Consider the following 24,634-nt stretch of genomic DNA (forward strand, 5'->3'; position numbering starts at 1 on the left):
ATATTTATCAGCCTGTTCCTGTTTCTGTGGGCGCTGAGACCAAACTGAGCTGTGAGTCTCACATGACGGAGCATAAGACCAGATTCTTTAAGTGAAACTGTTTTCATGGACTTCCTGTGTTTTACAGCTGTGACTGTTTGTTGTCTGATAATCCCAGTGTGTGTCTGTGTGTGTGTGTGTGTGTGTGTGTGAGATGGGTGGCATCTTTCATTTCTAGTGAATTTTTCATATTAAAGTCACTGAAACCTTGAACCAAATCTTAAATTTAAAAAACTGAGCTTGTTATAATAAACATGAGTCGCTTTTTATGGCAAAGGAGTAAAAATGTGATTTGGGATCAGAGGATCAGTCATCAGAGCCTTTATCTCGAATGTTTGATCATATTTTGAGGATTTTATCGGAAGGAGAGTGAACAGGAAATAAGGGGGAGAAGAATTGGGGACAGGAACAGAGGTTCCCACACTGGACTGTGATTTTACGCTCATCGACCTAAACCAGTGGACCCGGGTCGTGCATCATCGCGGCTCCATCAGGATTAATCAGCAGGAGTTCATCTGAAGCCGGGCCAGGAGCTGCAGAGAAGAGCCCCGGCCTCGGATGATTCCCCCGGGTCTCATTTATCAGCCGAGCACGACAGGCCGGGCTGATTACAATTTGCAAAAAAATTCATTAGAGCCACACACACGTTCCCGCCTGTGTTCAGACTGCAGGTCAGAGTCCACACGTTCAGGTTTCTGTCCCTCAGATGTGACTCACGTCAGTTTCACCTGCACATGACAAAGTCACACCTGAAAACTAAAACCTGTTTTTTTCACATGATTTGTTTTTGTGCTTCCCTGCACTGATGCAGGAACAGTTTTAGTCCCTCAAACGCCATAAAACCGGATTCTAGGTTCCCCACAATGCACCTGGGTGGCATCTTTCATTAGACTCAGCACTGAGCTGCCAAACTCCAGTTTTCTTCTTCTCTTACTATTTGATTAAAGTGGTCTGAGGGTCATTTTTTTATATTGAGGTGACAGAAACACATGAAATTACAGAGAGAAATATAAATATAAAGATAATATAATATAAATATAAATATAATATAATATAAATATAATGTAAATATAAATATAAATTATAATATAAATATAAATATAATGTAAATATAAATATATACCCCCTGTTTTCTTTCTTATTAATTCATCTGGTTATTTTAGTGATTGTGATTCACTTTCATATGAAAAACCATGTGAGGAGCTTTAAAAAAACAAAAAGATTAACGGGATTAATTAATCGATTTAAGGTCATTAATGATCGTTTTATTGATTTTACTATGATCACATCTAATCGAAATATTAAACCCAACCAGTAACCGTTTCAATGGCAACAACACACCTTTTTTTGACGACGTCACGTGTTCAGTTGGCACGGTGACCTGAGTTTCCGCTTTCAAAAAAAGTGGGCGTGGTAAAGGTGATGCCCCGGAAGTACCTGCACAGGTGTGACCTGGGTGTTGTGTTTTGAACCAGACGTGCGTCTGAAAAGACGTTTGCCGAGTGAAAAACTGGAATTTAGACCAAAGCGGGAGAAAAACCGGCGGTCATGTGACTCATCGACATTTGTTCCACCTGTGGTTGTGACGCAGCAAACGGCGGGAGTGTAACCGGAAGTGCACCTGCTCAGGTGCGTTTGACGTGTTTTGTGAGTTTGTCGTGAATGTGCGAACTTTTCTGAGTTTTTGTTTGTGCGTCCGCAGATTCACCCGGAACACCTGACGACGACAGGTAGGTCCGCTTTCATGCACCCCTCATACCGCTTAGTCCAGGTCATGGTGGGGGGCTGGAGTCAGTCCCAACTGACACCGGGGTCCCCCCAAGACAGATCACGGGACTGACACACAGAAACAGACTCTCAGTTTAGAGTCACCAACCAACCGAACCTGTTTGGACTGTGGGAGGAGAAAACCCACACGGACACAGGGACAACATGCAGACTCCACACAGAAAGGCCCCGGGTCCACCTGGGTTCAGACCCACAACCTGCCGCTGGGAGGAGACTGTGCTTTTGTCTTTGGTCTGAAATAATCGTGTGAGTCCAAACCAACACATTAACTAACCCACAGCACTGGTTCTATTCCAGGCGGCACCTGCACCGGGGAAACATCTGGACGCGACTCCGAACCTCATTCTCTGGGTGAGTTTGAACCAGTAATGTTTCTGCAGCAGCTCGGTCCAAGGTTGACCCAGTAAAACCAGCAGGTCTGATGTTCGGACATAAATGAAAAACGTTAAATCGACTCGTGTGTTTCACATGTTGAAGCTGTTCGTGTTTAAAACGCGAGACGTTCAGGTTCGTTTCTAAAATAAATCACATCAAGGACTCGAGGCCTTCAGGCCTTGAAAATAAAATCAGACATTTGGATTCTCTGAAGCTGTTTTTATTCTTAATAACTGAATAGAAGTGTTTTTAGAAAATCAGCCCAACATGAGTGAACAGTCCGATTTATTGTGCTCGAACCTTAGAGGATGAATTTCATATTAAAATTTGGGAATAAACAATAAATTGTCAGGTCATGAATGGAGACACTGCAGCTGTCAACATCTGGTTCAGCTTTTAATTCACATCTTTTTTTTGTTTTTTTAGTCCACACGTCAGGGGGAATGTTAGTTACAGCTTTTCTATAAATAAATTAGCAGCGTCGTTTTGTCCCAAAGAAACAAAACCAAAGAAAAGAAGCAGTTTGATCCAAAGAGCAAATCTTCAGTAGCACAGACACCTGGTTCCGAAAAACCAGGAACAGTTTTTAAAACAACGCGCCGTCCGGTTCTTGGCAAATCTACATGTGGTGTCCTCAGTTTGGTCCCGTGGGTTTATTTACATGTGGGGAGGAGCCGGTCAAGACGTCCGGTTGCATCTTCATCCTCCTCCTCCTCAGCGGCGCGTCCCCGCTCCGCGTCTTTACGCACAGTTTTTGGTGTCGCTGATTAGAAAACTGCGGATCCTGCTGCAGAGAAATGTCTTAACGCGTCACTCGGTCTCATGTTGGGGCCTGTGTCTTTGATGATGATGATGATGATGATGATGATGATGAAATTAACTTCAGGGGGTTCAAATATAATTTTCAGCGATGGGAAAATATTTTTCTAAAACTCAAGAGTGAGACTTTAAATTTAGATGAAAATATTTGACTTTAGTTTTAAAATCAATCTTCAAATTTGTGTTTGTCTTTATCCCAATTTCAAAACTTCCTTTGCGTCTGAAAATCGAGTAAATTTGTTGTATTTTCCGGTTTGTCACGTCTAGAAAAAAAACAAATGTGATTTTCCTGCAGGAACCAAACAGCAGCAGCTTCAGCGGCCTCAGATAATTTCACCTTATTTTCTAGAATCAGTTTCTCACGTTTGGCCTCATCGTCTGTTTTGAGCTGAATTTACTGTTAATTACAACAAACTGTTTATTTCATGTGTGACATTAAAGTCCAGCTTTCAGGACATGTCGGGGTTTTAAGTGCCCTGCAAGAACTGAACCGTCCTGAAAACTGAGACCTGGTTCTCCAACACGGGATTCAGTCACTTGTTAAGCGGCTCGTTGTCCCTGCCGGACTCTTCTTCTTCTACGGTCTGGCCTGCTCCATCTGCTGGTGCTGACTCCTTATTGCGAAGCGGCTCACGTGCACCGGGATAGGGACGACTATTTTGGGGTTCCGGGACGGCTCCCCGGACTTGTTGTTGACGTTCCCGGCTTTGACGCGTTTCCACTTGGCGCGCCGGTTCTGGAACCAGATCTTCACCTGCACCTCGCTGAGCTTCAGCGCATGCGCGATCTGGGAGCGCTCGGTTAACGACAGGTACTTCTTGCAGTGGAACTCCTTCTCCAGCTCCAGCAGCTGCTCGCTGGTGAACGCCGTCCGCCGCCGCCGGTTCTTCCCGCCGCCGCTCCCCGCTCCGCCGCCCGCTCCGGTGCCGCCGCCGGTGGAGCCGTGCAGGTGCGGGCCGTCATCCAAGCCTCCGCCGCCGCCGTCCCCGTCGTCTTTGTGGCACATGGAGGTGAGGTTGTCATCGGAGCTGTAGTCCAGGTCACTGTCCATGGAGAAACTCTCGTCTTTCCGGCCGCACTCGTCCTCCTTGGGGTCTTCTTTGTGAGCTCTGCCTGCGAGGACACAGAACCAGAAACTTTATTTGTGCAGAAAAATCCAAATTCAGTGATAAAATAAAATCCAAACATTTTAAAATGCCTGTGGAGAAAATGTAGAAATTATAGAAATTATTGTGAAATATTTTCTGACGAGATGTTTCACTTCAACTGCAGCAAAAGTCACTTTCTCCTCATTTCAAATCGGGTTAATGTCAACAATTAGAGCCGCAGTTAATTATCTGAGAAAAAGCTTTAAATCAAGTTTTTAAAACAGAAAATATCTGGTAATGAAACCAGGGCTGAGTCTGTGGGGGTGAGTTCAATGGATGGGGCAGTTAGGGGGGTGTGGGGGTGGTTCTGTCCCCCGTGTCCATATCCATCAGTGTTTGTATCGGGGCAGATCACCGCGGAAAACACGCGCTCTGCGGGGATTTTCATCTTTCACGCGTAATTACGCACCGGCGCGTCTCCGAGCGGCCTCGCTCTGCGCTTCACTGCTGAGACCCGTGAGAAACGGATCGGACTGAATGATCCCGCATTGTAGGTCAAATAAAACCGGACTGTTTATGTGATGAGCCCATAAAACCATGAAAACCAGATCCGGGTCTGGAAAGTGATGCTGTTTGTTTGAACAATAGATTTTTCTTCGATAAATAAAAGTCCGGAGAGTTTTAGGGCGAAACACAGATTTAACTATTGATTATTATTTATTGATTAGTTTAGTTTTTCGTTTCCTCCAGTGAGATGTTGATTCACAGATTATTAAAATGATTCGGGGCCTCCGGAAACTTCATCATCAGATTTAGAAAATAATTTATTTTTCCCAAATCCCAAATTATTTCAGCAGATTTTTCCAGATAAAATGTCCAGAAACTATAAAACACTAAAGCGCTTTTGTTTTGTGTGAATTACAGAAATAATTAAAATTTTAATTTCATGTATTTCATTTAATTTGAAATCGTTTCTCTGAAGATGATTCGGGCCTTTAGGAAAAACGTTTCATTCAGTAAAGTTTCACAGTTTTTACTGATGTTTCATTTGTTTCGTTTTGCTTCATCCAGTGAAAGAAAAAATGAAACAAACACATCGACACTATAAAGACTAAAGACAAGTCTGGACTTTGACGTTTCTCCAGTGGAATTAAATGTTTTTCCTGGTTTCAGACCAGATATGAGGAATAACTTTGTGTCTTTCTGGGCGTCGAACCCGAGTTACCCCCTAACCCCGGACTTTGAGCTTTGTTTTCCGGGTTGTACAAGTTGAGGAACCCGCCTACCTGTGGACGTCTGCACCGGTGTGTCCGTGTCGTGGAAAGCCTGCAGCGCCGCGGACTCTTTGCCCTGTAGGAAACTCTTTCCGTCCTCCGCGTCCAGGCGCAGCTCCTGAGTTTTGTCGAAGACGGCGTGCAGCGCCTGCGAACCGAACTTCCTCGCCGCGTCCTGGTGCTGCTGGGACGGGGAGAACCCGCCGGGCAGCGACGCCATGAGCGTGGAGGTGAGCGCCATGCTCTGCGTCAGGCCCTGCGCTAGGCTGGAGCAGAAGCCGCCCTGAAGGCTCGGGATCTGCGGGTGCGGGTGGTGGCCGGACGGGAGAGCCTGCTGCAGGGATGGAGGAGGCGGGGGCGGCGGCTGCAGCACCACCGACCGGTACGGCATGAACATCGGGTAGCCGGTGTAGACGAAGTGTCCCGGGCTGGGCTGCGGGGGGCCCCCGATCAGAGAGTCGATGCTGAAGGCGGTGGTGCTTCCGAGTGGCCGCTGCATCACCATGAAGGACGGACTGAACGCCGCGCTCATATGAACGACCGCTGGAGCTCGGTGGAGACCGGAGAAGAAGCGCTGTGCGCGGCTGCGGAGGGAGAACACACCCCCGGTGGAGCCGCGGGAGTCGCCGCCTCTCTGAGGAACCCGGAGTTTAGAGGAGCGATAATCCGATTAAACAAAACCATTCCATCGGTGCGGCGCAGGAAGGAGAGTCACGAAGGGAAAACGTGAAGAAACTCAACTCTTCCTCTTCCTCCTGAAGCTTTTCCACAGATATTCGACCATGAACGCCGCTCGGCTCCGGTCTGCGTCTTCGCGCTGCTCCGGTGACGCGCCGTGCGCACTTTGGAGAGCCGTGCGTCCTGCGCAGCTCCACTTCAACTTGACCGCACACGGGTCTCACGGCAGCGGACACTTTGCGCTGACCCGCCCGCTGACACTGAGTGTGCGTGTGTGTCTCGCCCACTCGGTGCGCGTCCAGGGCTGTTTTGGATTTAAATTGCGCTCCCCTCTGTTTAATTGCGCTGCCTTTTGCGCTGCAGCTCCGCCCTACGCGCAGCACTCTGGCTCCTGATTGGCTGGTATCGATGATGCAGCAACTCGCTCTCTGCCATCCTGGTTTTAAGCCAATTACACAAATTGGGACCAAGGGCCATTTTAAGAATGTGAAAACACATCATTGTAAATAATAAGCTGCACGTATTAAGTAAATAATCGCTGTATGACCCCCCCCCCCCCAAAAAAAACAGGATCAGCTCAAATGTTTCAAACCCTCTTTTGTTAAACTGAATGAACTCGGGTCGTTTCTCTACTTTAATGTGACCACAGGTTCTGATCCAGACCATGATGGGAATCAGCTGAGTCCTGTCAGCAACATCTGGATCTGCCTCTGTCAGTGCCAGAGTTTCTATTTGCAGCAGCTCTGAGGAGTCAGACTCCTCAGAGCTCAGACTGTTGTGACTCATGATGAGGCCTGCGGTCGACTCCATGTGAGGCCGATTATCCTGCGATTCATCTCCTCCTGAGCTGCAGAGCTTTAAATCACAATGTTTGCTCCTGCGCCGGCATCAAACTCCATTTTAATGAATCCTGTAATGGCTTCCTCATCAATTAATCCCAACGTCGTCGATGGCGGCGTGGCACGACAGGGAGGACGCCTGTGACCCCTGACCCCTAGATCTCCCGGAGGACACCCCCCACCTCCTTCCCGTCCTCTCTTGGGATGAGTCAAGGGCATGCGTGGACACCCCCCCCCCCCCCCCTCCTCAGGGTCACTGGGACAGGATCTCATTAAAGGCCTGATCTGCAACTGCAATGCAGACATTAAATAGCAGTATTTTTCAATTAGGGCTGACAAATTCAATCAAAATTCCATAGATTAGGATGAAATGAGGCATGGGTCATTTACAAGGGAATTTAATTGCACGGCCATTAGACAAATAGTACAGCAGGCTCTGTCTCATTATCAATCATGCGGGGGCATCAATAGTAAAAGGTTGTAAGGCAGAGGAGGGAGCGGGGGGGTGTGTAAGTGTATGTGTCCATGCACGGGGAGCGTGCACGTCACAGCGCCCCCTCCACCGCGGAGCAGCTAATAAATACCCTCTTTTGTACTTATAAATTATCCAGTTTAATTAACAACATGGATTATGATTGGACTATGATTTAATTAAACCTTTCCTGCATGCAGGCCGAGCGCCGCGATCATCCATTATGGGCCCGGGGAAAGGCAGGGGGGAGGGGGTGAAGGTGTGATGGTAGAGAGAGAGTGTGTGTGTGTGTGTGTGTGTGTGTGTGGTGGGGGGGGGGGGTGTAGTCGGAGTGTAACACTGCACTAAATGAAGCTTTCTCTAATAGGACTGCTTACCTGCTCAGATCATCAGTTGCTGCAACAAGCAGTGATAATAGGCCTGTGAGTGTCTGAGGACCGTTTACAGAAATAGACCAGGACAGAAACCGACCCCCCCCCCCCATGTGCCTTTAAATCTCAGTGACACCCTGAGTTTTTGCTGATTCCACCACTGCAGTTAGGAGACGCTCACTGCAGGAGCTGGAGCAGGAGCGTGAGGGGACGTCGCCCCGGGCGTCGATGCCGCCGCTCGAGTCAGAGCAGCGTGGCGGAATCAACCTTTTCATCGGGCTTGAAATGCCAGGCCACGTTTCCTCCAACTCACGCTCCCGAAGTGGCTGTCAGGCCGTCTGCTGAGGCCTGAGCGCTGGGAGAGAGAAAACGTCTGACAAAGCAAACTGAGACCTGCTGGGAAAGGAAACCCTTCAGGACCGAAAACCTCGAGTCCCCAAAGGAGACTCTGCGACATTTGGGTGCATCGTGCAAATGGAGGCGTGCAGCAGGGCCCCCGAAGAGACGCTGCTGGGTTTGATTCTGAGAGGCAGCTCAGAAACCAGTCTGACCAAAGTGACCAGAAGTTCAGCCTCTGTGGCTCCACAGTGACCCCCAGGTCCTTTTACACTCCTGGATCCTGATATCCCTCCGGACCAGGCGGCTCCTTGCAGACTTGTCTCTCTCTAGTCCACGTCCTTGTTTACGAACCTATGAGAGAATCCTGCTGCCATGAGCCCACAAGCTGAAGTTTTGTTGTCTTTGGCAAAAACCTGCACAACCTCCCTCATTTTTCAGAGTCTGCTGCTGACGTGGTCTGACCTCAGATGACTCAGTGAAGACTGGAACCATTTGGACACGTTAGTCCACTGGATTCCAGATGTTCATCAGTGCAGTGACTAAAGTTCACACCATCTTATAATAAAAACACCAACGTTAGAGTTTAATGCTGCTGTGATGATCATAAAACCAGATGTGGGCCTGAGCTTTAGCTGACGTGAAGGAGCCTGAGTTTAATTTTGAATTCTGTCTTCAGGTGACTTGAAACAGTTTCAGCTGCTGAATAAACTGCCATAGAAACAGAAACATTAACCCGACGGCTGCTGTGACTTATTCACTGAACGTTCTGAGTAAAGTTCAGTGTTTTCAGTGTGAATGAAGATTCTCAGCCTGTTACTGAGCAGATCGGAGGCTGTTTGCAAAGATCCACAGTGTCGATCTGCAGGTGAACTTGTGTGATGTTGAACCTGAAGAGCTTTTTTCTGTTTGGTTCGCGATGAAGTCGAGAAGCGTCGGACTCTCAGCTCTCGGTGAGTCCGGGGTTTTTTCGAGTCTGCTCTGCTTTTGTCCCACAGCTCCGATCAATTAACGTTCAGAGCAGCCATTGGATTTTTGATTATCAGAGCTGAAAGGGGCTGGATCGATTGGCCGCTGAGGTCGCCCCTGCCTGGTGATGGCTGGCTCAATGAGGGAGGAGGCCTGATGGGGATTGAGTTTCTTAAGTATCTTCTGGCAGCGACCGGGGTTAGCATCGATTGTTGCAGCGCAGAAAACCTCCGTCCCAACAAGTCAGTTCATCTTCCTATTGATCCCTGAAGTCGGATAATCCTGTGGCCTCGTACCTGGAACATTTACCTGCTGCCTTCCTGTGTCAGGGAGTAACAGGCAGCTTCCTCTGAAGGACCTGTGTGTGTGTGTGTGTGTTTTAAATGATCATGGTGGATTGTTCCTTTAAGGTCAGGAGCTGGACAGATTTAGATTTCGAGCCTCACTGTGGATGTTGTTGGGACGTGGGAGTAAAGACCGTTTTCTCAGGCTTGTTTGATCAGGGCTGTGGTCGGACGGTTCGCTTGGGTTTGTTTGTCTTTCCTCATTCGTCATTTTGTCCAGTTTGCTGTTGTGTAAGCAGCAAATACTCAGAGTCACGAAGCCTGAACCGAAGAACATTTGTCGTCTTCTGTTAAAACAGACGATTTAATTGTCTAAACAGTTTGAGGTGTCTGCTGACCTGCTGAAGTCTTTCAGTGCATATCACTAAATAAACCCGCCCTAAATATTCATTCATTCATTATTCGGCTGGTGGTTTCCACACTGAGACTGAAAGTGTTGAGGTTCTGGTCCCCGACCGTGAGCTGCTCATGAGTGGACTAGGTTTCTGGAGGTTTGCAAAGAGATGTGTGTGTTTATTTTTCAGTTGGTGTGTGTGTAGGCTCTACTCTGCAGCCTGTAGCCAGGGTCGGTGAAAACCGCAGCCGTGGGACTGTCAGTGTGCTGCAGAGAATAAAACTCACAGCTGGAAGCAGCAGGACAGCTGGTCGTGGGAGTTTTGGGGTCAGGGTGTAGAAAAATCTGCTCCAGTTTGTGCAGATTGACGTGAAACCCGAACGTCGGGACATTCATCAACTTTCCACGCTGCTGCCTGCACAGAGCAGCTGTGCCCGCGGCCTGTAATGACTGTTATTACACACAGAAATAGCTTCCACGTCTTTACGCTCATACATGTGAAGGCACAGCTTGACCTTCGACCTCTGCCCGTGAAAACATGCAGGTAAATAGACGTTTCCGTGCCGCAGCAAACCCAGAGAATTACAAACATCCAGCACACCAGTTCTTTGGTCCAGATGGTCGGGACTGTGAGACGAAGAGCTTCAGACGGGCTAATTAGATCAGGCGAGATGTTCACGTCTCCTCCCACACTCAGGCTGGAAGAGTCATTTCATTATTGCAGCCTTAATTACTGCTGGTACGATCACCCAGAATAGGATGCGAGGAGACGGCGGCTAAAATTGGGTTTCCTCCAGGTTAACCGTGTCGGCTTCCATTAGCAGCATGAAGGCTCCTCTCGCGTCTGAGAGGCTTCACATGAATGAACGCCTTGTCTTTGAAATCGCCTCCGTCTGTGTTCTCACAGGAAGCATCTCACTTTCCCTCCCTGCCTCCTCAGAAAACCCCTGAACGTCCCTGGTGACGTGACGTTTCTCATCAGGAAGACGAAACATGTCAACATGTTGTGAAACATGTGGGTTTTAGTGTTTCAGAGTTTGTGTGCTCAGACTGTGGCGCATTTTTCACAGCCGCTCCAGGAAATAGTCAGAGCCCTTGGCTTCGTTTGCACAAACCTGTCCGTGATGTCACAAAATCCTGAAATCGACGACAATAAATCGATAGAATAAAAGTCCAAACGTGAGTCTGGACTGAAGGACAGATCAGGGAGTCTGTTCATTTCACATAAATTCAGCAAAGGGGCCTGAACAGTCTCTGTGTGAATGGACTCAGTCTGGACTTGGACGGGTTCAGCAGCTAAATGAGTCAAATTCAAAGTAAAGCACATTTTTCTGGGGCTCCGCTCCAAAAGAAAACAGTCGGAGGTTCTGTTTGTGTGGAGGTTTCGCTCTCTGGTGGCCGCTGACGGACTTGTGACAGATCTCTGGCTGAACATTTAGTTCTGCTTCGCTGTGTCAGGTAAGAGGCTGCGATGAGGCCGGTAGTCTGACGGGACAGATGACAGATGGTGTGTAAGTGTGGATTAAAGGAGCAGTCCGACTTTTTGGTTTTGGTTCTTCACGATGGCAGACAGATGTTTGAGATCAGCTTTTATTTTACTGGCAGTTTCTCTGGTCCTGGTGAAAACTGTCTTTAACGCTTCAGTGTCTGGACCAATGGAAGCAGGTTGACTGGTTTACTCTCTACATGAAGCCTTGTGATTGGCTGAGAGGCTGCAGTCTTCCTGTTGAACCAGGACTCTGAACACGTCGACCTGTAAAACTGAAAAGAAAGAAGCGACAGACGTCAGTGTTTTATTTACAAACTTTCTTCATGGTTCATCAGCCTGACTCCACCTCACACTGTGGTTCAGGATGGAGCCAGACTAGCTGTTCTACGCTAACCAGGTCCTGACAGCAGAACTGAACTCACTGAGCTGTAAACAGAGTAAGTAAGGAGTCAAAACTAAACAGTCCAGAGGACTACAAAGGTCTACGCAGTGTTTAGTTTCTGAGTGAAGCGGGTTTGATCTGAACTGAGACCTGGATCTGGACACGTGTGTGAAACGCTTGTTCTCCACGTTAACGAGGCCGCGGAGGTTTTGATTCGGAGAGATGTGAGAAGTCAACAGCCGCGTTAACCCCTGGACATTCAGACGTTTGATGAAGCGGCGAGCGCCTGCCTCCCCTCGCCACGGATCCAGCATCATTATCCAGGAGAGAGACAGTATGTTTCGGCCCGCGCCGTCGGTAATGAGCCCTCTGCGATCATCCCTCATGCCGTAATTAGCGGCGGGCCCGGCACTCGGGCCCCCCGCTCGCCACTAATGGAGTGAACAAGGCAGAAAACGAGCTCCATTAAGGCTGGACATGAATTCCAGCTCGCCACGTGAAACCCTTGAAACATAATCGTCTTCATCATTCAGCGCTCAGACTCAGGCCTCCTCCGAATCGCCGCCCCGTCTTCTGTCTCCAGTCAAACCAGGATGGACTGGGGGATCCACGGCGGATCCTGTCCAGGTGGGACTTCAAATCCCAGTCTGAGTCAGTCCACGTGTCAGAAATACGGTGGAATCATGACGGGATGTGGGGCTGAGTTTCCTGTTGTGTGGCTGCTTGGCCACAGCAAAACCAGCTGCCTCAGGTTCTGCAGCAGCCAAAGTCCTGTGAGGCCTCCCTGATCCCTGATCCCTGATCCCTGGCCTCCCCACCCAGCCTCCTCTGTGTGTGTCTCAGTGAACAACAGGCAGCTTTCCTCTGTGACCTGTGACCTCTGTGTGACCTCTGAACAGAGCTCTTTGGAAAAAACTCCAACCTGGACACCACGAGGACCAGAACCAGAAAATCTGATGCTCGTCCATCACAGCTTGTCTCTCGTCAAGAGGAAGTCGCCGTTAAACGAACTCCAATGGATGCGACACCGGGATGCACGGGGCGCAATGCATCCTGGGTGTTGTAGGATTTTTTGCCTTGGGAGCTTTTAGGAATAAAAAGTTTTCACCATTTTGTCCAGTCACGGCACATTAAGGCCGTTTGAGCTTAATAAAAGATTCAGTGGATTATTCCTTTAAATGACTGACACCAGAGCACAAACATAAACGTCACGTAAATGCTGCTTTGAATGTTTAACTCCCACAGTAGGAAGAAGAGAGCAGGTGACAGCTGCATGTTTTGATTCTGTGCATTTTGATGCCGCAGAGAAAAACATGCTCAGAGGTCAAAGCTGTAACAGCCTGATGTCTGCTGGGGGTCACTGAGGAATTCTGGGAGAAGCAATAACAGGAGCAATTTGTGCATGTGTGACTTGATCACGGGTGTCACCTGCAGGTGATGAGTGACGGGGGGGCGGGGACGAGCGATGGCTGTGGGTTGAAGGTCGGGGGGCGATTGGTCGCCACGGTGAGGGCGGGGTGAAGGTCGACGGGCGGCGATTCATGCGGCGCGTTTACAGGCTGTCATCAGAAACCTGGAGGCGATTGAAGCTGAAACCAGGAGTTCATTCATTAACGTTTGTCACTTAAATGTTTTTAATTTTCCTCGTTTACGTTTTTAATGTCAGTCCAGTTTCCTGTTGTGTTTTTATAGATTATAGTACGAGTGAAGTTTAGTTGTTTATCATTTGGTGATGGAGAATAAATGTGAGTTAGTTTGATGATGAGCTGGTGAAGAGTCAAACTGGTTGATCTGCCTGGAAAAAAAAACCAATCAGTGATCAAATATTGGCAGATTGATTTTTGTTGATGGATTAATTTGATTAAATATCTAATGAGAAGGCCTGGGCAGGTATTGGACTTTGAGTGGACACTTTCTAAAAGATTCACGTGTGTGAAGCTGAAATACCGATGATGTTCAGTGCAGATGTGCTTTTATTTTGGTGATTATTTCCAGTGTAAAGCTGGACCTTGTTTTGTATTATTTTTCACAGTATGGCCCTTTTAAAGTGGATTTTCTCTCTCTCTCACACACTCACACACACTCACACACACTCTCTCACACACACACACACACACACACACAGAGACACCTCTGCCGTGGACCAATTAGTGTTCAGGGAAACAGAACAATTAGCCAGCTGGCTTTTATGAAACAAAGCCAATTAATGTTATGCTAATAAGTCAGATTTTCAGCAATTCCGGATCATTTGCTAATCATTGCTAATTACTTTGATGACTCTTTAGTGCGTTAAATAACCAGCAATTAATTGTACAGATCTGGATGTTTAAAAGCTCCTGAGCTGCTGCTGTGGCCACGTCAACATCTGGACCCGTCGGCCGGTTTGGGGATGTGGGAGTTTTTTAACGTGGACGTTTTGTTGTTGCTGGTTTTTGCTGCTCGTTCCATGAAAATCTGAGTTTTTGTTACAAAAGAAACAGCAACGTGGTTTTTTCTAAAAATCCACCTGAGCCGGTCACATCATGTGTTTGGGGTCGAGTCAAGTTAAATCACTTGACCTGCTGTGTGAATATAAAATACTGGAGAAACCACTAAACCAAAAATAGAATATCAATAAAAGAAAACATTGACAAACTGATCATCAGTGTTTTCTTCGATGTTGGATCTTAAAAGTATCTGGATCTGAATGAAGACGAGTGAATAACAGCATCAGCTCATTAAAACCGTGTTTCCTGATTATCATGAGCTGAGTTTAGGGGCATTGCTGCTTCCTCTTTGGCGTCCGGTGGCATCCATGTTGAAATTCAGATTAGCCTCCGTCCTCCTGGCCCTGCAGCCACGTCAGTGTCTCTGCAGTTTTGTCTCCCTGGTTTTAGTCTTTGTGCATCTTTTGTGTAGTGTTTTGCAGTTGTTGTACTCATTTCCATGTTTTTGTGGATGTGGTGGTTTTGGCGAAGACCGGGGGGGGACCCTGGTCCCTAACGTCCTGGTCCCTGACGTCCTGGGCCCTAACGTCCTGGGCCTGTTGTTTGTGGACAGTCATGTTAACATACACTTGAATTTTAAATGTTGTTGCTGTGAACCACAAAGCGTGTGGCCTGAGGTTCAACTGGTCTGGAGAACCTTTTTCTTTTCAGCTCACCTGTAACGTGGAACTGCTGAAAACAGGTGAAGGCGCCGTTAAAAGGCAGCTGTCGTCCCCCGCAATTACAGCGCGGCGAGCCTCGGCTAATCGACGTCCCGGGGGGGGGCGAAGGTCACGTTTGTGTGGGCTAATCACAGACCCCTGGGGGCAGGGGAGGGTCCGAGGTCTGAAGCTGACAGTGAGGGAGTTTACGGCCTCCTTGAAAACAGAAGTCATTACTCACGTGGCTGTCACCAGCCCTCCCAACAAATCTGCACATACTGTGGGCTGATGCTGATGTGCAGCTGTTTGCAGATGTTTGCAGGGTCTTTTGGTTGTTTTGTGCGTCTTCGCTCATATTGAGCATATATAGAGACATTTGGCCTCTACAGGTCGCTGTGTTTAACTGTCTCTGCAGCTGTTCTGTGTGTCTTTAGTAGAATTTTTGGTCTGTTCTTTATTATTATTGTGAGTCTGTGTGTCACATTGTTGATGCTTTGTTGGAATATTTGTACTTCAACATGGCAGCCAGAGGAGGATGCTGATCCAACATGCAGGTTTTAAAAAAGCGACCGGTGCGCTGCTTCAGTTCAGGCTGTTTATAAGGCGGTGGGAGGAAACGCCCCTGAGCTGAAGGCCGCTGTGTGTCCGTTATCACACCCAATCAACCCGTGTCCATGTAAATCCACAGCAGGGTCGTTGCAGCATGTGATGAGCAGGGAATATTCAACATGTGGGCTCTTCAGGGAGTGGTGGTGCGTTTGAGGGGACAGGAGAAGAGTGGGACATGTGACCGGGGGACGTGAGGACCGGCGCTGTGTAAATGAGTCCGGAGGGACGACCCCCCGGGCTGATCGTGTGTGATGGAAGCAACAGAGACACAGTGAATGTATAATCCAAATATTCATGCTGCTGCTTTTAAAGATGCTGCATTTAAAAACTGCTGGTCTGTGTGAGCACGTGGGTTCAGGCTTGAGATGCGAAGAGGTTAGAATAAAATTCAACCTCGGGATTAATCGTCGAATCATTTCCATCAGCATGTGACAATAATCCTGGATAATGACGTGTAATATTTTAAATGTGCTGTTATTTATAGTTAATGTTGAGCTTTATTGTAAATGTTTGAGAGGAAATCTATCATTTATTATGACCTGCAGGGAAATGGTGACTTCTACATGAGTTAGTGTAAATAAAAGGACGAAGTTGAAGCTGATTTATGTGTAGTTTTATGTAGAAGCTGTGTTGAAGCAGGATCAGTGGGTTTGTGCTGCAGCAGGATGCTCAGTGTGTTTGCTGGAGTCTTTTCCCTTCAGGTGTCCTCAGTGTTTGACATAGATACATAAATATATACATCAGGAAACAAAGAGCTCAGAGGGCTGTGAGCTGATTAGTCTCTGCATCCTCTAATTATCCTGTCATTTGGATCTGTGGGGGTTGGGGGGTTGTGTCCTCGGCCCCTCTGGGACCACAACTGGAGCGTCTCGCCGCTCGGGGGCTTGTTTGTCAGGCGAGGAAGGCGGCGGTCCGCACACTTGGTGAATAATTGAATTAACAGCGAGGAGCAGAAAAGGTGACAGTTTATTCCGCTGTGTGAGCCCACCTGGACTGAGACTGGAGAAATAAATGTCCCATTTTAAGCTCAGTGGTAACTAAATCTCACCGTGTGTGCACAGAATCACAGGCTGGAGCTGGAAAATGTTTTGACGTCAAAATATGAAGAATTGTCTGTTTTCATAGTGTTAGTTTGTGGATGTGTTGATGTTGTTGTGAAGAAAATATTTGATTGTTTGTTATTGTCAGTAATTTGACTTTTGCGTGTTTAGTTCATGTATTTGTGACATTTCACATCATAACCAAAGCAGAAAAAGGACAATTTGGATAAATATAAATATAAATGTGACATGTGCATTATCAGCTAAATGTTTATATAAAGTACAAGAAATTGTTCTGTTTTAAATTTTTATCAGCATCAATGTAATAATCTGTTTGTTTCACTAAGGGGCTAGTGACACCAGGTGGCGCTAATGCAACACCAGGATGCCAACTGCCGTTGAACACCGAAGAAGAAAAGGAGGAAGTAGCATTCTGTTGTGATGCCAGATCAGCTGACTGAGCCAAAGCTAAGGGGCATTTTTCATCGTTGAGCTGGAAACAGGTTCTTGTCTCCGGGGAACAACATGGCCTTCATCACTGCCAACTGGAACCCGCTGGGAGAAGCGTTTTATCGGTCAGTTTGTGTCCGGTTGTTAGCCGAGAGCAGCTAACGTTAGCCGTACAGCTAACCACCCGGGCTAACTGTTATCCGTTAGCTCACTGTGCTTTCAGCAACAACATGTGTGTTTCCCACAGTTTGTTTTCTAGTGAGAACAGAGCTGACGGTGCAGCCTGTTGACTGTTAGCATCGCTGCTCTGCTCCTGGGACGCGTCTCATGTTAGCTTCACATTAGCATTAGCTTCACTGTGGGCTGTCATTAGCTGTTAGCGCTGTTAGCTGATACCTGTCAGTTCAGTCTCTTTAGAACAGGTGTGTTAAACTGATCACGTGTATCAATCACACGAATTCAGCGGAAGACTCCAACCAATCACAGTCAGAGTTCAGACAGGTTAGCAGGTGGTCTTTGTTCCAATGCAAAGCTCGTGAGTTTTAAAACAACAGAAATTTCAATGGAGTCTGGTTGAACAGAAGAAAAAGACCAGATGTCGGTATGTTTGGGTCTGATGAGTGTGAGTGTTCATGTTTAATGTCTCTGCAGTAAAACAGAGCTGTACGACATGTGCTGGACCGTCGGTGATGGACTCAGAGACAGTCTGGTGGCTGCAGCTCCATATGGAGGACCAATAGGTACAAACACATTATTATGGGCTGTAACGTGCACAGGCCAAATCCAGACTACACTCACATCTAAAGCCCCTTTACACTCAGCTGAACCTGTCTCTCTCTCAGCTCTCCTCAGAGAACCTCACAGACGTTCTCCAAGTTCTCGTCCTCAGTTAGAGATTTATTCTGCGTCTGGAGTCGTCATCACCAGCTTCCCTGTAAGTAGAGACACACCTGTCCTCTTTATTAACCAATCACCCGTGGCTCCTGGAGATGGTCCAGGTGTAATCGCGGTTGATGCAGCCTTTAAATTTTTGTCTGACTTGATCCAGACTCTCTGACAAACTGCTCTCATTATGTTTTATCAGTCCAGGATCAGGTCTGACCTGTCTGTCTCTCTGCCTGTCTCTTACCTGTCTGTCTGTCTGTCTGTCTCAGTGGAAGAGCGGGCCTGTGGTCCAGTTGGGTTGGACGGTCAGTGATGAGCTGCTGTGCATTCAAGAGGACGGATCAGTTCTAATCTACGACCTTTTTGGATCCTTTAAGAGACACTTCACTATGGGTCAGGTCGGTCTGTTAGCTAGTCTGTAGTCATATTAACTAACAGTGTGGGTCGGGTCGGTCTGGTAACTAGTCTCTGATGTTATACAGGAAGTGGTCCAGAGTCAGGTGTTGGAGGTCAAGGTGTTCCACTCTCCTTATGGAACAGGTGTTGCCATAGTAACAGGCTCCTCGCGCTTCACCTTGGCAACAAATATTGATGACCTGAAGCTCCGCAGGTTACCTGAAGTCCCAGGTAAGACCCAGTCCAGTTGCACTGATGTTTTCTCCTGTCCTTCTGTCTCTGACCCGTCTGTATGTGTTCCCTCAGGTCTGCAGGGGAAGCCTTCCTGTTGGGTCGTCCTCACTCAGGATCGTCAGACTAAAGTTCTGCTGTCCAATGGACCTGAACTCTACATCCTGGACAACACATCCTGCACTGCTGTGGTGAGACACTTAGACAGGTGGACAGAAACACAGGTAGTCAGATGACCAGGTAACTAATTCACCTGTTTGTCCTCAGTGTCCTCCAGGTTTCAGTCCTCAGGCCGGCAGTATAGTCCACATGTGCGTGTCTTTCAGTTATAAATACCTGGCTCTCTTCACTGACACAGGATACCTGTGGACGGGCTCGTCCGACCTCCAGGTAAGTAACTTCTCTGTCCAGTCGGAGTGGAGGTCTCTTCTGCTGTCTTACCTGAGGGAGCAGGGATGACTGACAGCCGTTTCTTTGTGTCTACAGGACAAGCTAAGTGAAACCAACACCAAAAAGACGTCACCGCCCAAACAGATGGTCTGGTATGTTTACCTGTCTAACCATCTGTATATTTACCTGATCTGTCTTACCTACTTGCCGGTTTGTTTACTTGTCTTATCATTAAATAGTGTCTCCATCTAGTCTTGGTGTCATTATTATTAACCTGTTTACCTATTTACTACTACTACTACTTATCTCTCTACCTGTGCAGGTGTCGCAGACCGAAGAGTCAGCAGCCGTCTGTGGTGTTGTTGTGGGACAGGTTGCTCATAGTAGCTGGCATCTGTAACGACACCATCCAGTATCCTTAAAACCAGTTCAGACTGGAGCCAGACCTGTTTACACAGTAACCGAACCAGTTCAGACTGGAGCCAGACCCGTTTACACAGTAACCGAACCAGTTCAGACTGGAGCCAGACCCGTTTACACAGTAACCGAACCAGTTCAGACTGGAGCCAGACCTGTTTACACAGTAACCGAACCAGTTCAGACTGGAGCCAGACCCGTTTACACAGTAACCGAACCAGTTCAGACTGGAGCCAGACCTGTTTACACAGTAACCAAACCAGTTCAGACTTCTTAATGTTCTTCATGGCCACGTTAAGATCTTCTGAGTTTTATTAAGGCTCCCTGGAGGGTGGAGGGGTCCTGGTGTGCGGTTCTGTTGATGTAGTCCAGTTGAGCTCTTTTCAGTTGATCTTTGGTCAGGTGATGTTTCATCTGTGTTTGAACCTTGACCCCTGACCCCAGATTCCCTATCGAGGAGCCGTGTGTGTTGGTGGGAGAAATAGACGGGGTTCGGATCATCAGTTCGACCAATCAGGAGCTGCTTCAGGAGGTTCCTCTGGTCTGTCAGGACATCTTCAAAATCGCATCAATGGCTCCTGGAGCTCTGCTATTGGAGGCCCACCGGGAGTACGAGGTAACCACCTCACTGTACATCTGTCTGCCTGTTTAGCTGTCCGACTGTTTGTCTGACTGACTGCATGATACAGCAACAGTCTGACAGGGGTCTTGCGGGTTTAAATATGCGTCTCCTACAGAGCTGATTTCTGTGTGTTTGTGTAGAAGTTGAGTCAGAAGGCTGACGAGTACCTGAGGGAAATCAAGGAGCAAAGCATGCTGGGAGAAGCAGTCAAACAGTGCGTGGAGGCGGCAGGTCATGAATACGACAGCAACACCCAGAAATCCCTGCTAAGGGTGAGATACAGCAAATATTTGTTAAAGCTGATCTGGGCTCAGTGGTTAGTATTTAACCAGCGTTGTAGTGTTGCAGGTCCTGTCTCAGTATTTACAGGTGTAATCTCGTCTTGTCCACCAGGCGGCGTCTTTTGGAAAGTGTTTCCTGACAGACTTCAGTCCAGATGTGTTTGTGTCCACCTGCAGAGAACTCCGAGTCCTGAACGCCGTCAGAGAGAGTGGCGTTGGTCTGCCGCTCACACACACTCAGTATCCTGAACATGCTGAACAGGTGCATCATGGGAAATGTAGGGTATAGTGAGTTTTAGTAAGGATGTCAGGGCCACTTTTCTTTTAGTCTCCAGTCTACCTACTTTATGCAAAAGCAGATATTTGAGTAGAATCACAGTAGAAACTGTTCACTCTGTTTCCATGGTGATAAAGTCCTTGACCTCTGACCTTAGATTCAAACAGATGACTCTACAGGTGTTGATAGACAGGTGAGTCAACTCATCCAACCTGTCTGTCCCTTTGTACTTGTTTCTGTCTAAACCATCACACCTGCCTGTACCTGTCTGTACCTGTCTGTCTCTCAGGTTGGTGTATCGACAGTTTTATCCGTTAGCGATAGAAATCTGCCGTTACCTGAAGATTCCTGATTATCAGGGGGTCAGCAGAGTCCTCAAACACTGGGCTTCATGCAAGGTAACCAGATTCTTACCTGACTCACCCGACTCCGCCCTCGTCGACTCTGTTATTTGATCTCATCTGTTGGGTGCTAATGGCGCCGCACTGACACTCATGTATTTGTGGGCGGGTCCAGGTGCAGCAGAAGGACCTATCAGACACAGCTATAGCCCAGGTGATTTGTGTGAAGGTGGGAGACTCACCTGGCGTTTCGTACTCTCACATCGCAGCTAAAGCTTATGAGTGTGGACGCACCGAGCTTGCTATCAAGGTAACTGGGCTTTTATATGCTTTGAGTCAGAACTGAACCAGGTCTGAACTAATTGTTACAGATCCGCACTTTTTATTTTATGTGTCACTGATCTGGTGTCAAACAGCTGAAAAATGGCAACTGGGCTTGAGGTTCTTGAAGATGATTCACCTTAAAACTTGTTCATGACTCTTTAATCTCTGTGGAGCCATGGGAACCACAGGATATATAATCAAGAAACGCACACTGGCCAAAGAAGACTGGATGGTTCAAAAGAGGAAGTGAAACTATAGTAACGTCTCTCACACTGGAACGATTGCCCCTCAACAGAGGTGGTCTACAAAATCACTGATCATGCACTGGCAGTGCAGTCCTGACACCCCTCCTCAGGTAAATTCACAACCTGGACTCATGTGACCCTGAAAACAGCAGGGTGGCCAGGAGCAACCAGAAATAACCAGACGCCTGTGCCTTCAGTGGCCACTGAGGTGTTAATGGCTCCACACAGAATAAATAGTGATGATGTTTATAGATGGAATGACTTTAAGCAGGTCCAGTTCCCTATTCATTATGTATTTTAGAGATTAGATTGAGAGGTTCCGTTCTGAACGTCTGTGTGACTCTGTCAGCTGTTGGATTTCGAACCTCGGTCCGGAGAGCAGGTCCCTCTGCTGCTGAAGATGAAGAGGAGCCAGCTGGCGCTCAGCAAGGCTGTGGAGAGTGGAGACACTGACCTGGGTGAGTCTGTGTTAGCGCTGAGCTGGGTGACGTCCACCTGGAGGTCAGGTGAGTGACGTGACGCTGACGAGTCCATCTGTCTGTTTGATCAGTGTACACGGTGGTGAGTTACCTGAAGAACGAGATGAACAGAGGAGATTTCTTTATGACCCTGAGGAACCAGCCGGTGGCGCTCAGCCTGTACAGACAGGTTCGCATCTTCATCATCTTCATCACCACCCTGTGTTTGTGGGATTACCTGTGTTTCTCTGACACCTGTAGTGTGTTTGGTTCCTGTGTTGCCAGTTCTGTAAGCTGCAGGAGCAGGACACCCTGAAGGACCTTTATAATCAGGACGACGATCACCAGGAGCTCGCAAACTACCACGTTACTGCCAGTTACAGAGAAAAGGTAACAAAAGGTTCCCGTGGAAACATAAAGAAGTTTTTCTGGGTGATCAATGAGCATCTTTTTTAAATTTTCATTGCAAAGTCAGAGATTTGTCGAGCTTGTTTCAAAGCAACAGACGTTAAGTCAGTCCTGTGTGAAGCCCGTCTAGAAGAAACAGTCTAACCCGAGTGTTGACCGTCTGTTTGTCTGTTCAGAGGTTGGACAGCCGTCTGTCTGTCCTGCAGAGTGCTGTGGATGAGTACAACAAAGCCAAGAATGAGTTTGCTGCAAAGGTAACACGTTGAAAGTGATCAGGCTATTCACACGCTTTTATTTTAACTTTCGACTTTAAATTTGACTTATATCCTTCTGACAAAGGCAGGGCAGTAAACTATGTGTGTTTATTACATCCTGTCGTAATAATAATAATAATAATAATTTTATTTCAAATTATTTCATGAAGGTTTAATCAGAACTATAAAACACAGTTCTATATCTTCATTTATTTTAATTGATCATTTTGTTCACAGGCCACAGAGGACGAGATGCGTCTCCTTCGATTTCAGAGAAAACTGGATGATGAGAAGGGGGCGGGGCTACTAGGACTGTCTCTACAGGTACACAAGGAGGCGTGGCTATTGACTGATTAAACAAATGATGTAATTATTTAGTCACTTCCTGTCTTATGACTTCACTTCCTGTTTCTAGGCAACCATGGAGGCGCTGTTGTCTTTAGGACTTCACAAACAGGCAGAACAACTTTACAGAGATTTCAGGGTACCTGACAAAAGGTGAGACACAGGAGGTGATGTCACAGAGAGCTCTGCTGTGATTGGCTGATTTCCAATCAGTAATTTTAATGTGATCATTTCTCAGGTGGCAGGAACACCTTTGTTTACCTATGCAGCAGATGTTTGTATGTGTGACAGGTGTAACGTTACACCTAACTAGTTAGTGGGGGCAGTCGTGGCCTAATGGATAGAGAGTCGGACTTGTAACCCCAAATTGCGGCTGTGTGCTCACGGTGTGTGTGTGCACTTTGGGTGGGAAATGCAATTCTCCCCAGTGTGGGACTAATAAGGGTAAATACCTACTTAACATCCACCTGTCTTCTTCACCTGTATGTCTGAACTGTCCAGGTATTGGTGGTTGAAGCTGAAGGCACTGGCAGAGAAGGAGGAGTGGGAGGAGCTAGAAAAATTTTCAAAGAGCAAGAAGTCTCCGATTGGTTACCTGGTAAGAGTCTCCGCCCTTGTGAAGTATTATTTTTTAAATAAAGTTTGAACTACATCTACCTCGTTTCTTCTTCAGGCATTTGTTGAAGTGTGCATGAAGCACAACAACAAGTTCGAAGCCAAGAAGTACGTTTCCAAGGTGACACCTGAGCAGAAGGTCAAGGCTCACCTGGCAGTGGGGTAAGTTGGGTAAGGTAACATCATCACACAGGTGAGACCTGACCACACAGGTAACTCTTCTTCTCCTCTTCCTGTCAGTGACCAGGAGGGGGCGGCAGATGTTGCGATAGAGCGAAGGAATGACGCTGAGATCGGGGCGGTCCTGTCCAAATGCCCCGCCTCCAACCACCTGCTGATTGACAGGTTGAACCGAGCCAGAGCTGCTGCCACCAAAAAGTGATCCTCCTTCCACAGTGTATGGCACAGGTCTGCTGCCAAAAGGTGATCCTCAGGTCACTTTCTGCTTTGATAGGTGTTACCATAGCAACCAGAGCTGCAGCTTCATGTCAGATCTAAGATTATGTTATCGATCTGTCATGATGGTTTACTGTTTTCTTCTTCTGTGTTTGTCTTTTCTCATAAAAAGTCTTGCGTCTACACCTGCAAGCTGCACCTGTGACTGAGTAAACCCCTCCCCCGACAATTGGCCGTCCTATCAGAGCTCAGCAACAGCATGTGCACAGTTGGTGGATCAGAGGTTAAAACAGCGACCATGAAATTGACGGTCTCCGGTTTGAGCCTGATCCAGGACGTGATTTCATGTCGTCTCTCTTTGTGCCCTTTGCTCAGTTTCCTTCCTTTACATTAAAAGCTTTTCACCAGTCACAGAATCTTTTATTGTGAAGTTAAACTCACCTGTTCAAAGCACCTGACCACCCCCAGTCCTCTTTGACTCTGTATATTACTGTATTATTTTTGTGTGTCTGTTTTCATTCATTTACTGTATAAACTTTTTCTATTTCTGTCCTTTTCATTTTTTAAACATTTTTTCTGTTTGTAACTTTGATCAGCACAAGGTTCAGTCTGTCACATGATCCATATATGAAGTTTAGGTCACACTGGTGCTGGAGCATCTTGTATATGACACACACAGTAAAAATTCTGGTGACTGATAATATTTATCACCATAAATCCTTTAGAAATGTTCATTGTGTTATTTTAAAGTATTTATGTCATGAAAGTATGAGTGAATTTATTACAAGGACACCAACCAACCACATTTACAGAAATAATAGTGAAATATCATGTTGCTGTAAATGGTCCAAAGGAGAAAAAACCTCTTTGCTTTAATAACAGTTGATAAATATTTAATAAGTGATTGGGGGGGGGGGCTGTCATAT

The 24,634-nt window shown here is 47.2% G+C and overlaps 2 protein-coding genes across 2 annotated transcripts; one reads left to right on the forward strand and one right to left on the reverse strand.

The window, feature by feature from the left end:
• The first annotated feature begins 1,499 nt into the window (after positions 1–1,499).
• On the forward strand, positions 1,500–24,256 carry vps16 (VPS16 core subunit of CORVET and HOPS complexes). Its single transcript, XM_026301676.1, has 28 exons — positions 1,500–1,668; positions 1,742–1,769; positions 2,125–2,178; positions 16,721–16,948; positions 17,475–17,563; positions 17,666–17,757; positions 17,978–18,106; positions 18,191–18,335; positions 18,411–18,526; positions 18,603–18,725; positions 18,822–18,877; positions 19,048–19,137; positions 19,587–19,758; positions 19,905–20,036; positions 20,158–20,285; positions 20,480–20,515; positions 20,612–20,720; positions 20,839–20,973; positions 21,582–21,690; positions 21,783–21,880; positions 21,976–22,080; positions 22,275–22,352; positions 22,590–22,676; positions 22,768–22,850; positions 23,199–23,295; positions 23,371–23,474; positions 23,553–23,735; positions 23,881–24,256. Exons 4-27 carry the CDS (start codon positions 16,899–16,901, stop codon positions 23,692–23,694), a joined length of 2,505 nt encoding a protein of 834 aa, XP_026157461.1. The 5' UTR covers positions 1,500–1,668; positions 1,742–1,769; positions 2,125–2,178; positions 16,721–16,898; the 3' UTR covers positions 23,695–23,735; positions 23,881–24,256.
• gbx2 (gastrulation brain homeobox 2) lies at positions 3,599–5,915 on the reverse strand. Its single transcript, XM_026301680.1, has 2 exons — positions 5,404–5,915; positions 3,599–4,157 (listed from the first exon to the last, which is right to left on the reverse strand). The coding sequence occupies exons 1-2, from the start codon at positions 5,913–5,915 to the stop codon at positions 3,599–3,601; spliced, it is 1,071 nt and encodes a 356-aa protein (XP_026157465.1).
• Positions 24,257–24,634: the final 378 nt, after the last annotated feature.

This window comes from Mastacembelus armatus, chromosome 2, assembly GCF_900324485.2.
Source record: "Mastacembelus armatus chromosome 2, fMasArm1.2, whole genome shotgun sequence".
NCBI lineage: Eukaryota > Metazoa > Chordata > Actinopteri > Synbranchiformes > Mastacembelidae > Mastacembelus > Mastacembelus armatus.

Excerpts from the sequence above, each read along its gene's own strand:
- vps16 (XM_026301676.1), top strand. The coding sequence starts at position 16,899 with ATGGCCTTCATCACTGCCAACTGGAACCCGCTGGGAGAAGCGTTTTAT. Across the intron at positions 20,721-20,838 it reads AACACTGGGCTTCATGCAAG|GTGCAGCAGAAGGACCTATC; the intron begins GTAACCAGATTC and ends GGGCGGGTCCAG. Across the intron at positions 22,353-22,589 it reads AGAATGAGTTTGCTGCAAAG|GCCACAGAGGACGAGATGCG; the intron begins GTAACACGTTGA and ends TTTTGTTCACAG.
- gbx2 (XM_026301680.1), bottom strand. The coding sequence starts at position 5,915 with ATGAGCGCGGCGTTCAGTCCGTCCTTCATGGTGATGCAGCGGCCACTC. Across the intron at positions 4,158-5,403 it reads ACGGACACACCGGTGCAGAC|TTTCTGGTTCTGTGTCCTCG; the intron begins GTCCACAGGTAG and ends GCACAAATAAAG.